General features: G+C 43.8%; 1 protein-coding gene across 2 annotated transcripts; it reads left to right on the top strand.

Moving 5' to 3' along the window:
• On the top strand, positions 1072 to 3880 carry LOC109850001 (CASP-like protein 5B3). Of its 2 annotated transcripts, none has more exons than XM_020419898.1 (3): positions 1072 to 1360; positions 2641 to 2746; positions 3473 to 3880. In XM_020419898.1, exons 1-3 carry the CDS (start codon positions 1230 to 1232, stop codon positions 3671 to 3673), a joined length of 438 nt encoding a protein of 145 aa, XP_020275487.1. In that variant the 5' UTR covers positions 1072 to 1229; the 3' UTR covers positions 3674 to 3880. The 2 variants fall into 2 exon arrangements, with proteins under 2 accessions (XP_020275487.1, XP_020275486.1); XM_020419897.1 differs by having other exon boundaries at positions 1074 to 1360; positions 2641 to 2773.

The raw sequence follows: 14269 nt of genomic DNA, 5'->3' as shown, positions 1-14269 counted from the left end.
TTGACCGTAGCCGTAACTTGAGAAAACTTGAGAAAATGGACCCTGGCTAGGCGAATGGCTTCTCATACTAAGATATGAGTAGACCATGGTTTTTGAGGAGATGAAGAGCATTTTTTAGCATTAATTAACAGAAAAAAAAGATCCTCATTTGCTTGCTTAGAATTAACAACAATAGCCAACAATAATGCACGATTTTATAATTTGCTCGACTCGAGTTTCGCTGAGATATTGGAGTAGAAATACTAGATGTGAGTGGTCACCTCATTAACAGAATGAATATCTTAAGAGCTTATTTATTTATCAAATTGTGGCCTCGTATCAAATTTTTTACTATTAGAATTTAGGGGTACCTAAGTGAATAAAGAGTGATTATTATATTATTAACTTCGCAAATTCTTGGCTTCATCATTAACTTGGAGGGCCAATGCCTATCGTAAAGAAGAAAAAGAACACAAAGAAGGCGTAGAAATAAAAAAAGATGGTAAAGCATGATAATTACCCTCCTTATTTTGGAAAACCACGACTCACTCTCATTTATTTTGAAGTCATCGGCAGTAGAGAACCAAATAAAACGGGGTGAGTATAATACTCCGAGACGAGACTTTTACCGTGTCGGAAGCGGGACCACCAAGCCTCTCGAGTCCTTCTCATTCCTTTTCTTTCGTAACAAAGGGACCCATTTTCCTCTTTTCGTTAATTTTTTGGGTTATTTTCATATATACCTCTTAAATTATAGATATTTACAAAAATATTTTTATATCTTAATATTTACAAAATTACCCTTCAAATCATCGTCTTTGTTAAAAAATAGCCCTTGAATCAACAAATCATCAAGACGGTGCTAAAAGTTTGACTATTTTATTGATAAAGTTTACATTATGATTATAAATTAGTTTATCAAAGCTGACAATTGATTACACGGAGGGTAATTTTCTTCAAAATTGATGATTGATGGTCCATAGTCTTGTAAACAAAATACCCATGATGATGTAAGGGGTATGCATGTAAATGGACCCTTATTTTTTTAATTTATTTAATATTTTTTTCCTTAATAAAACTCCTAAAGCGATCAATCCACCAAACACGACCTTGCTCCTCACAAGAAATCAAAAATCATTACTAGAGAATTCTAATTCCTAGGGTTTCACTCACCAACCTCCCCCCCTTTGACATTGCAGAGAGCACTGAATCTCCAACCCGGGAGAAATTAGGGTTTCTCGAAGAAGGGGATGAAGGTTTTGGTGGGGAGCCCTGGGACAGTGAGCGGATTGGCGCTGAGATTGGGGCAATGTCTCTTCGCTGGGGCTTCGATTGGGGTCATGGTGTCTGCTCTAGGGTTTTCCAACTATACTGCGTTCTGGTAACAGGAATTCCCCTCTTCCGCTTCTAAAGTTTTCTTCTTGTTTCGGTTTCTAGCGTTCTTGGTTTGGATTGTGAGGTAGCTTTGATCTGGGTAGGGATAATTTTGGGAATCCGGAAGGGGCAAAGCAGCGGTATCATCAAAATTTCATCTTGGTGATGTTAGCAGAAAGAGTTTTTTTAAAATAAACGAGGGCAGTGTAAAAGAAGAATGTGTTCATGGAGCTCATTAGCCAATGCTTCTATAAATTTGTTAGAGGGAACTGTATGTATACCATGAAAGAGGTGTGAGCTGGCACGTTTAGGATGAATTAGGCAATCTAATAAGAACAGATGCTAAATTCTGAGGTTTTTACTGGGGCAAAAAAAAAAAAAAAAAAAAAAAAAAAAACCCTCTTCAAGGGATCACTGCTGCTGTTAAGACTGATTAACCTGTGAAGGCAGAAGAAAACTTTGGGGACCCTATTGCGTAAAATTATTTCCAGAGGAAGTCTCTCCAAGAAGTATAAATTCATGCCCGCTTTTAGCATGAGGAAGAACATGCGTTTTGAAATCAATAATAGAAAATGAAAAAGGACTAAGGAGGAACCATATTGATAATTGCATAAAACCCGCATTATTTTGTAATTTTTGTTGATAATCCTGTGATATTGAAGTGTCACGTGGATTGCTGAATGGCATTGGACATACAACTTGCCCTCAACATTGATCCGGTATTTCCAATTTGGTGCTCTTCTTGGGTCTATTCAACTAGAGAATTTACCTACATCTCAATCCATCTTCTTGTGTTGGGAAACATAGTTGAATTAAAATAGCAACAGGAGTTAATGATCTTGCTAGATGGTGGAGAAAAGCCATCAGAACCAAGAATGCCATTGATTTGAAGCAAATTGCACAGTATGAATGAAATCAAGATAGGACTTTCTGCACGAAACTTGATTTAGTTCCTCATATGAAACTGTCAAATCCCAAACCATGCATTTGTCTTATGTTTCACAATGAGGTGTTTTAAAAACCTCCCGCTGATCGTCTTCAAAGCCAGAACTAGTGGTAGACATCACTATTTGCATCCATCAATATACCTATTAATATTTCCCTATTTTCTCTATATGATTAAGCCAAGTAGCATGCTAAAGCAACAAGAGGGCTACACTGTTCAGCCTGACAGTGGTCTTACTTTTCTCATCTATTAAGAAAAGTTGACCATGACTTGAGTTTCCATATTGTATGAAATATATGCATAGTACTATTGCATGCTAAAATAGTGTCTTGTACATGCAGCTACTTGATTGCTTCCATGGGACTACAAGTATTATGGAGTTTGGGTCTCGCCTGTCTTGATGTCTACGCTCTAAGGATAAAGAGAGATCTTCACAATCCTGTTTTAGTGAGTTTGTTCGTGGTTGGGGACTGGGTAATTATGTTAAATTCTTTACTTTTTATTCAGAGAGTTGGCTGACTTTTTTATTGATCGGGCATACTTGCATGCCTAAGTATCATTTGTGTGGTAATGTTCATGTTTCTTCTCTTATAATCAAGACCATGCTAACTTTTCTGAATCACATTCCTGCATTGCTTGTAAGTTGTATGTGACTCCCTTTCTTGTGGTTAAATTGACTTTCTTATACTTAAGCTACATGATCCTGATCTGTATTTCTCCTTGTGCTGCAATTCCCTTTTCTTATAGCTTGATTGGAGTAGAACTTTCTTAATCTAGGCCCATTAAAAAAAAAAAACCACAGAAAAAAAGAAGACACACAGTCTTGCATGCATAGGGCATGTAAGTATCCTACTAAGCACCTGATAAGGGGGGAAATGACGACGGAGGTAAAAGTTTATAAGATGCATGTTATCCAACACTTACGCTTCTAAGACTGCAACTTGATTCCAGCTAACCGACTAACATTTTAGAATCACCAAAATTGTTGAAACTGATACGAGGGGAAGTGGCTTGATTTCAACGAGAGAGATTTGAGTTTTATTAGGAAAGCAAATAATTACGACTTACATAATCTGGCCATTGGAGTTATTTATTTTTTCAGTGACAATGCATCATTATATTTGGTTATACTTTCCCTCTTTTGTGGTCATTGAAGCACTTTATCCATTCCAGGTAACAGCAACTCTGTCGCTTGCTGCAGCATGCTCTTCTGCAGGTGTGACAGTTCTGTTTATAAGGGATGTAGATTTCTGCAGGACATATACTCAGATTGCATGCGGTATGTATGAGATCTCCATTGTCCTGGCTTTCATTACGTGGCTGTTCATTGCCATGTCTTCTGTTGTCATGTTTTGGCTGCTTGCCTCAGTTTGACTCTATTTGTCTACTCTGTGTTGTGTATTATTACTCTGTCCAGTGAAGAACGCTACATTCACTTTAGTTTTAATGATCGAAGCCGTTGGCATTGCAAAATACAAATTCTGTTGCTCGAGTGTTCAAAAGGTTTCAAGGTTTTGTTTATTGACTTAAGTGGTGTAAGTGAAACATGTTTATATATGAATTGTGGTATCGTCAATACTATCTAACAACTTTGTTAATAGTCGAAATGATGAACATCATTCATTCTGATGATGGTATGTTGAAATGACCGAAATATTACTTAAATCGAGACACACAAGGAAAAAAAAAAGAAAAAAAAGAAAAGAAAAAGAACTTGTGTCTAGCCGTAGGGCTGTTGAAGTAGGTACCACGTGTGTTTCGGAACTTTGCCAGATTCAGATGATTATTATTTGAGCCCAACTGTCACATGGGTGATATAAAAGGACATCTCCTTAGCTTTTTAACACATCATATAAGGTGTAGATCTTCAAAATTCTATCATTAAGGTTGCCTCATGAATTCATTGTGAATTTCAAATGCAGCAGTCGTTTCTCTTTCCTTTGGCTTGATAATGTTCACCGATCCAAGTGATTGTGGGTTATGCTTCCGTTACGGGTATCTTTGTTTGATTATGCCATTTACTTTTGAGCTCCAAAATCTATTGTTCATATCAACATGCAAAATGTAGGGCTATAGCAGTATTTCCACCTTTGCTGGTGACTTTAGCATGTACTTGTTCTTCTATCAGCAGTATCTCCGCCTTGGTTTTTGCAAAATTGTACTTGTACCATATACTGCTGGTTGTTCTATCAGGGCATGGCCTTCGGAAGATTGTTTTGTGAGAGTATCATTGTAGGTTGTCAAAAAAATCATAACAGATAGCTTATCCCCATCAAACATTAACAAGAAGAGTTACAATTCAACGACTTCCAGAATGCTACAATTTAAAGACTTTCACGTAGATCGATGAATGTTACAAATCGACGACCTTCACGACAACCGATGAAAGCTCTGTTCAATGGTCTTCACAACCAATAATAAGAGTTGCAATTTAACAACTCTCACATTTCAAATAACTAAAGCAAAAATTGCAAAACAACGATCGTCGCGACGCTCTGACAAAAGAGATTACAAGTCAACGATCTCTTCAATCCAAGACGCATAACTCATCCCTACATCTCAGAGGTGAAACACAAGTGATTGCGTCCTAGAGTCAAAGCAATACAATTACTGCATTCTCAGCTATCAATGCAACTCAAACACAACACAGACACAGTGTTTTCAGCCGCTAAACAAAGTACCAAAGCAGCTTCCAGGCGCTGCGTTTACCATCGCGAACACGCCACAATCACAGACGCATACGCAGCTTAAGCCCACAAACGCAGTTCATGCCCAGAACGCAAATCAAGACGTTTGACTTGTTTAAACATGAGTTGAACGGTTCCGAAACCGTTTCTCACGATTTGTGACGGTTACACCCCACTTAGGAGTGATTTAAGGGGCGGTTACATCCCTTTAATCCCTTATAAATAAGAGTAAACTCAACCGAGTTAGGGGTTGGAATTTTTAGGATCAGAAACGGCCTGAAGGGATCGACATTATTCCTCAACGGAGATCATCGTCAACTTCAACAACGAGGAGCTCGTTCTTGGCTATAACTGACTTCGGTTCAAATCAACTCTTTTACAAGAGTTTAAACTCGCTCTGAGTTCCTAAACTCGTTAAGAGTTAATTTTAAACTTGCTTTGCAAGTTCTTCACAGCGTCAAATCGTGAGGAGAAGATACCGTTCAAGTGAAGCGAGGTGTTCGGATCGTCAACGAGAAGCAAACTCGACGTGAGTTTCAAGGGAGGCATCTCATCGACACCAAGAAGAACCAAGGTTAAACAAAGGGGAAGATCTCCGTCGACCATTTTCTCTTTTGTAAATCGGGAAACCGATATAAAAAGATTGTAATTTCTTTTTCTAAGTCTGTTAGAGAGAAATTTTATCGAGAGAATTGTGATTAATTCTTTTTCTGAGTCTGTCAAAGAGAATAAAACAAATTCAATTCTCAATTTTCTTCTTCCAAGTTTCCCTCCAAACAATCCTAGAGAAAATATTTAGATGCATCTCTTTGTTTGGCTACTTGGTGAATATCTTTCTTGAAATTCTGGTGTGCGAAACGCGATTCAATAACAAATGTTGGCTTCTGTATCAAGGGAAAAATGTGTCCAGACCCCAAAAATAAAAATTTCATGTGCTGCAGCCCCTCTTAGTTTCCCCCATGTGATTCAGCCCCTTGAAGTGTGACACTTTGTACTGCAGCCCCTTTTTAGCAATTATTACAGGCCAGCTAAGCTAAAATTTCCAAAATAACATTATCTCATCTCTTCAATCCCTCAAACTCAGCACTCTCATCTCCATATGTTAGTTCTAGCTAGTTGAGCAAGTTAGAACTAACAATATTCGAAGCGATATAACGAGAGATAGAAAATGAGCCCAAGTGAAAGGAAGATACCGTGTGATAGACAATATAAAGGGCTACACACCGGCGAAGACGGTGGTGAAAACGGAGACCGGAGGCGGCCGGAAAACGCGCGCGAAGTCGGTACGGCGCTGCTATTTTCTGCTCGCTGCTGCCGTCGAGCGATGTTTCGGACGTTACCGAGAGAGATAGAGACCGAGTTAGAGCATGGTACAAATTGGAGGTGATAGGCAACATGTAGGGCTAGTCAACAAAGAAGAAATCGGCGGAAACGGAAATTGGAGGTGATCGAAAAATGCGTGCGAAGTCGGCACAAAACTACAGTTTTCTGCAGTGCAATTTCTCGCCGTTCGGGTTTGTTCTTCGCTGTTTGGAGCTTTTCGCCGTTGTCCAGGCTTGTCGGAGGTGGGAGGAGGTTGTCGGGGTCGTCGGGGTGTCTCGGTGGGCTCCGCCGGATGTGGGAGGAGCTTTTTCTCAAGTTAGTTCTAGGTTCTTAGGCTCTCGAGTTAGTTCTAATTTGCCACATGTTAGTTCTAACACGCCCTATGTTAGTTCTAGCACGCCCCGTGTAACTTCTAGCTAGTTCTAGCTCTAATTCATCTTAGTTCTAGGCTCTTGGGCTCTCATGTTAGTTCTAATTTGCCTCATGTTAGTTCTAATTCGCCCCATGTTAGTTCTAGCCCGCCCCATGTTAGTTCTAACTTGCTCCATGTTAGTTCTAACTTGCCCCATGTTAGTTCTAACTTTTCCCATGTTAGTTCTAGCCCGTCCCATGTTAGTTCTAGTCCGTCCCATGTTAGTTCTAGCAAGTTGGCCAAGTTAGAACTAATAATATTCGAAGCGATATAACGAGAGATAGAAAATGAGCCCAAGTGAAAGGAAGATACCGTGTGATAGACAATATAACGGGCTACACACCAGCGAAGACGATGGTGAAAACAGAGACCGGAGGTGGCCGGAAAACGCGCGCGAAGTCGGCACGACGCTGCTATTTTCTGCTCGCTGCTACCGTCGATCGATGTTTCGGACGTTACCGAGAGAGATAGAGACTGAGTTAGAGCGTGATACAAATTGGAGGTGATAGACAACATGTAGGGCTAGTCAACAAAGAAGAAATCAGCGGAAACGAAGATTGGAGGTGATTGGAAAGTGCGTGCGAAGTCGGCACAAAACTGTAGTTTTCTGCAGTGCAATTTCCCGCCGTTCGGGTTTGTTCTTCGCAGTTCGGAGCTTTTTGCCGTTGTCCGGGCTTGCCGGAGGTGGGAGGAGGTTGTCGGAGTCGTCGGGGTGTCTCGGTGGGCTCCGCCGGAGGTGGGAGGAGCTTTTTCTCAAGTTAGTTCTAGGTTCTTGGGCTCTCAAGTTAGTTCTAATTTGCTCCATGTTAGTTCTAACTCGCCCCATGTTAGTTCTAGCACGTCCCATGTTAGTTCTAGCTAGTTCTAGTTCTAATTCATCTTAGTTCTAGGCTCTTGGGCTTTCAAGTTAGTTCTAACTTGCCCCATGTTAGTTCTAATTTGCCTCACGTTAGTTCTAATTCGCCCCATGTTAGTTCTGGCTCGTTCCATGTTAGTTCTAACTTGCCTCATGTTAGTTCTAACTTGCCCCATATTAGTTCTAACTTTCTCCATGTTAGTTCTAGCCCGTCCCATGTTAGTTCTAGCTAGTTGGGCAAGTTAGAACTAACAATATTCGAAGCAATATAACGAGAGATAGAAAATGAGCCCAAGTAAAAGAAAGATACCGTGTGATAGATAATATAAAAGGGCTACACACCGGCGAAGACGGTGGTAAAAACGGAGACCGGAGGTGGCCGAAAAACGCGCGCGAAGTCGGCACGATGCTGCTATTTTCTGCTCGCTGCTACCGTCGAGCGATATTTCGGACGTTACCGAGAGAGATAGAGACTGAGTTAGAGCGTGATACAAATTGGAGGTGATAGGCAACATGTAGGGCTAGTCAACAAAGAAGAAATCGGCGGAAACGGAGATTGGAGGTGATCGAAAAGTGCGTGCGAAGTTGGCACAAAACTGTAGTTTTCTGCAGTGCAATTTCTCACCATTCGGGTTTGTTCTTTACTGTTTGGAGCTTTTCGCCGCTGTCCGGGCTTGCCGGAGGTGGGAGGAGGTTGTCGGGGTCGTCGGGGTGTCTCGGTGGGCTCCCCTGGAGGTGGGAGTGTAGGCGTCAAAAAATGCCTATAGGTGTCCGTACACAGCTTGAGACATAGAGAAGACAACGAACATCATTATCCGAGTCTAAGAGGATTATCTGACGCCGACAAGCGCCTGAAGCAAAACGGCGAATCAAGTGACCTACACGCTCGACAGTCAGCTCGTGCGCGCCAATCAGCTCGCATGCGTCAATCAACATGCGCGCGTCAATCAGTTCATGCGCGTCGATCAACACGCGCGTGACAATCAGTTCGTGCACGTCGATCAACACGCGAATCAACACGCGTTCGACGGTCAATTCCGTAACGAAGCGTACAAGTCAACAAGACAATCAATTACGCAAAACGGTAGAAAATACAAGTCCCGGAAAGACCAGAAAACACCAGAGCTCAGCAAAAATTCGAAACACCGCGTCCGCGCGGGTCGGACCGCGTCGACCCGCGCCCGCGCGGGTCGGCCAAGTCCGACCCGCGCCCGCGCAGGTCGGATCCATCCGACCCGCGCAAGCGCGGGTCAGACTTGCCCCCGCGCGCTACTTCAACCCATGTTCGGTTTTTTGACGGTTTTCTCGGGATTTTTCAGTTCCAGAGGTTCCCAACTGACTTGATATCATCTACAAATGTGGTTAGGCTGTTATTAACTAAAGATAAGGCCAAATCACTTGTTCTCATTCAAATAACCGCTTCCGAAGTCCTATAAATACAAGCCTAGGGCCTCCTTTCAGCGGGGGCGATTGATTATCAAGACGAGGAGGTGCTGCCGGATTGTGGAGTCAAAGGAGCACGAATTTCAGCGAGGGTTGACAGATCTTGGCGAGTTCTTCGGCATAAAGAAGGAGAGTTCGAGAGATCCGACGCCCGTTCCCGTCCGTCCCTTGAGATTAGGCTTGGTCTTAATCTCGAGAAGAGCCCTGATTTCGCTTGGTCGATTTCAGCGCTTCAAATCAAATACTTCCTCGGCGAAGGCGAAGCTCTGCCGAATTTTCCATCAACCGGATCCAGATCTAAGGCGGTCCACGGATAAACCCCGGCACAGGCAAAGATCCCACGCAAGCAGAAGACCGATAAACGATCTCTGCGTTTGTTTTGACGAGAGTTGTAAACTTTTGTTTTCATTGTGTAAAAGTCTTATAAAAAGACAATCTTTTTTTGTTTTCATTGTAACGATTGAAGTTGTAATGAATACCGCAATGAATACATTAACTTTCGACGCAAACAAACTGGCGACCATAGTGGGAGCCAACAGCTTCGCTGCCGGAGCTGTCGTGTTGCAACCTCGGATCTGCATCCCGGTTGAAGAAGTGGTCGAATACGAGTTTGACTAATTGAAGTTCGAGGAATATCTGTCGTCCTCCTCCTCCAGATCCTCCGCCTCTCGCAAGCGAAGGAAGATCAACGCCCCCGTTGTTACGGTAGCTGAACCTTGCAACGTCCTTCCGTGAGTACAGAAGGCGCGCCCATTTTATCGAAGAGAGCTCGTCAAAGACAGCGCCAACGCTGTGCGCGTCAACTCGCTAGAGCCTTGGAGTCAATTGACGGGATCCGTTACGAGGCGGATCTGAAAATTAGGCAACGCCAAGCACCCCAACAGCGGACAAATGTCCTCCCCTCCAAACCAATAGCAAATGATTGGATCCAAATCAAAAAGATCCGTTCAACTCTGGAGGAGCGAATTCAAAAGCGCCGCGCGCTTGCGCGCATGCGAATTCTTGTGCAAAAAGCACAAAAGATGCAGAAGAAGGACATAGCTAAGAAACAACCAAGACTGCATCAAACTTGGAGGCCAAAATCCAAAACGGCGGCCGAAAAGATCGAGAATCGCGGGTCACTTGAATCCGACCCGCCGGCGCGCAGGTCACTTCAATCCGACCCGCCAATTTGCAGGTCACTCCAATCCGACCCGCCAAAACGCTGTAATTGGATTCATTACCTCGAAGTGTGCGTTCGCAATGCTTAGGCAGATCTTCGGGGACGCAATCCTTGCGTTGGACTCGGGATTGATTTTCTCGGAGGTGTGCTCGTCGGATGGACCTTCTTCGTCGTCGAGCAGCGTTTTTCTTGGCTTGTTTCAAAGCCTTAGTATCAGCAACACCGGCGTTGATTGTGCCTATATCTGTTATAGGCCTTTTACAACCAAGTACACGCTGTGTCGACATAGGCGTGTGATCTTCGGTTTGCAGAGCGAGCTTGAGGCTTTGGCCAAAGGAGAGGACTTTCTTTGGCGTCTCAACAGCAGTTAAGACTTCTTTAGAGCTCTTACAAGCATCTCGCCTAGCCTTAGGGCTGAGCGATCCGGAAGAGAGAGCCTCCTCGTATTTGGCTTGGTCAAATTCCACGACCAAGGTTTCCACGGTTGTTCCAGTGAGGTGAACGTCGGATTGCGCCACCACCTCTTCGTCAGAGAAGCTCGTCCCGAGCAGAGTCGCCATCTTTTGTTTGTGGGAAATTTTGTAATAAAAAGAATATAAGGAAAGAATTGCGTTTGATTTTATTCTCTCTAACTGCTTAGAAAAAGAATGTTTACAACTCTCTCCATTCTCAATTACAATTGGATTTCCGTTTACAAAAGAGAAGAGAATGATCTAGATTCTCTCCTTTGTTTAATTCTGGGCTCTTCTTGGTAGCGATGAGATGCCTCCCTCGAATGCTTGCGTCGAGTTTGCTTCTCGTTGACGATCCGAATATCTATCCTCACTGGAACAACTGTCTTGGCCGGTTGATAACTCTTGTCGAGTTTTGTGACTCAGAACAAGTAATAAACTCTAATGACAGAGTTGTTCGAACCAAAAATAATTCAGTTAATAAGCCAAATATCGATGGTTTAGAGATCCTCCGTTTGTTGATTTCCCAGACTGTGTAAGGAGTCAATCCTCCTTTTTCTGATTCTGGAAGATTTGATCGAAAGATCCCCCTCCGATTAATGAAAAGAAATCTCTCTTGATCTGATTATCAAAAATCCCCCCAATCCAAAAAGAGATCTTTTACTCTGTTGAGTTTGTTGCTATTTATAGGGGGATTAGGGGTGTAACTGCCCCCATAATCCGCGCCTAAATGGGGGTTTAGTTACCCCATTAGTCGGGTGTAACAACCCACTAAAGCCACTCCTCAAATCGTGGGTGAAGAACAGCTTCGAAGTTGTTACGATCACGTTTGAATGAGTCAGAACCTTGACCTGCGTTCTGGCGGTGATTGAGCTGCGTTTGGCAGCGACTGACGGGCTGCGTTGGGCAGCGATTGATAAGCTGCGTTGGGCAGCGATGGATAAGCTGCGTTGGGCAACGATTGATAAACTGCGTTGGGTAGCGATTGATAAGCTGCGTTGGGCAGCGATGGAGCTGCGTTCGAGATGTGCTTGGCAGCGATTGGAGCTGCGTTCGAGCTGTGCTTGGCAGCGATTGGAGCTGCGTTCGAGCTGTGCTTGGCAGCGATTGGAGCTGCGTTCGAGCTGTACTTGGCAGCGATTGGAGCTGCGTTCGAGCTGTGCTTGGCAGCGATTGGAGCTGCGTTGGGCAGCGATGGAGCTGCGTTCGAGCTGTGCTTGGCAGCAATTGGAGCTGCGTTCGAGCTGTGCTTGGCAGCGATTGGAGCTGCGTTCGAGCTGTTGATTAGATTTCTCTGTCTTTATATATGGACAACACCAATGACCAGTAAAGAAGGTCTTATTCAGGCCATTTGTGACAATTGAGGCATCTCAATAACGCTCTATCAACTGCAGGTCATGATCTCCACTGAGTGTGTCGAATATCATTACACTGCTCATCAGTACCTCTAATGGTTGCTAATATAATATTAGTCATGTTGTTGTCGCAGCCATCAAGATCAATCATCTCACATAAGAAGCTGCATTCGTGTTTATAGCTGTTGAAGCGGCGTAGGTGATTGAATCGGTGTAGTGTCTTGATGATGGTACGCGGGGAGGACTTCCACGTCTTGGTTTGAAGAGATCGTCGATTTGTAATCCTTTCTGTCAGAGTATTGCTAAAGACTGTCGTTTTGTAATCTTTGCTTTAACTCTTTGACATGTGAAAATCTTCGAATTGTAGCCTTCTGGAAGTCGTCAGATTGTAACTTCCATCATCAGTGTTCGATGGAGACTCAGCTATCCATTGTGATTTTTAGACAGCCTACAGAACCCCCTCCAAAGTTTTCGAAAGTTCGCGGTTGACTGGGACGAATTTTCGGAATACTTTGGATCCCAAAACTTTGCTGATTAAATGTATTCCATCGTAGACTGAGTAGAGCATCTCAGGGTTTTAGGCAAATTTTGTCGACATCCTCCTTCTTGTTTGATTCATCAACAATGGCTTTAGACTTCAGCTTGTATGAACAGACTTTCATCCCCAGCTTAGTCAGGAGGACAGCTTCGAAAGACTCTTCTCGATCAGCTTGTCTAGGGTAGAATGATCTCAGCAGTCTGATTATTGCTTGGAATATTAACCCCTTTGAAGGTGTTATTTATGTGAGTGCAGTCATCAGAACGCATGTCTAAATCATGCGTTCGACTGTTTGACCGTGAGGGTGCGTTTGGTAGTTGAAAAACCCCTCCTCCCCTTCATTTGAAAACGCGAGAATCACGTTTCAGGTGAGATTTTACCTAAAATCTCGTTTCGATTTGACAGCTACAGCTGTTTATAAATAGACCACTGAGGTCAAATCAAAAGGTCATTCGACTTTTCTCCTTTTTTACTCAGTTTCTTAACAGAGCTCCTGTTCATCTTCTCCAGCGCTTCAACGGAGGAAAAGATCCGTTCCCGAATACTTCGTCTGTCTTCGTCTTCCTTGCCACGGTTGCCATGGGCCTGAAGAAGAAAATGGCTTCCAAATCGAAGATCGCCGAAGCTCAGGGTGCTTGTTCGGCTAGAACCTCTGGGGATGATCAAGTCCCCGCGCCTTCGTCGCCAACTTCTTCAACTAATGGTAAGGTTGAACTATTAGAAGTTGGTTCGACAAATCTCTCATCCCCAACCCTTGTCGTCAGATTGTAACTTCCATCATCAGTGTTCGATGGAGACTCAGCTATCCATTGTGATTTTTAGACAGTCTACACAGGTCACTTGGATCCGACCCTCCACTTTGCGGGTCACTTGGATCCGACCTCCACTTCGCGGGTCGCTTGGATTTGACCTTCCAAATCGCGGGTCACTTGAATCCGACCCTCCAACCCGTCGGTCACTTAAATCTGACCCGCGCCAGAGTCAAGGCAGAAGATGTTCTGAACCTGTTTCGTCGATCCCTATGAGTTCCGCACCTCCGACGGAGCACCGGGACAGTGCAGACTTGTCCCATTTCAAGGTGAGGATAGTCAATCGCCTGAGTCCTTTGCACGAGGATCGAGGCAAAGTTCTGATCGAAGAATGCTTGGGTCCGGTGACTGAACCCCGAGCGATTCGTCGAGCTGGGGGTCGCACACGCCCTCGTAACAATTTCAAGCCTTCTCATGAAGGGAAAACTCCAATTTCTACCCGCCTGGGGGTGTTTATCCAAAACCAAGAGCCTGTTGAGATCCTGCGCTCCCAAAAGTGTAGTTCTAAACATGTGACTCTTGAGAATGCTAATAAAGCGGCAACTCCCCTGAAAGAAACGTATTCATCTGACGATGACAACGTTATACCAGGGGAGTCATGTCAACACACGATAGGTTGCTCTGGTCATCTGACCGATGAGTTGTACTATCGGGCTGGGGGTATGAACAAGTCTCGGAAGAGATATACCCGAGAAACAAAATCTCACTGCCCGTGCGTCGAACTTATCAGGGCAGTATTATCAGCGTGTAGCTGCCCCAAGACCGCTCCGCAGAGGCTCTCGGTATTCGAGAGGAGCTCCAATGGAATAGCTAAGTCCAGACCAAAACGTCTCCGTAAGAAGCGACCGGCTATTCATAATGACGAACTTCCAGAAGTCATAATTAACATGGCTGATAAGGGAAAGTCGATTCGACCTTCTAGTTCTGACCCTC

This window comes from Asparagus officinalis, chromosome 7 (assembly GCF_001876935.1).
Source record: "Asparagus officinalis chromosome 7, Aspof.V1, whole genome shotgun sequence".
Lineage (NCBI taxonomy): Eukaryota > Viridiplantae > Streptophyta > Magnoliopsida > Asparagales > Asparagaceae > Asparagus > Asparagus officinalis.
Note: the sequence above shows the minus strand (reverse complement) of the source record. Positions and strands in the feature narration are given on the sequence as shown.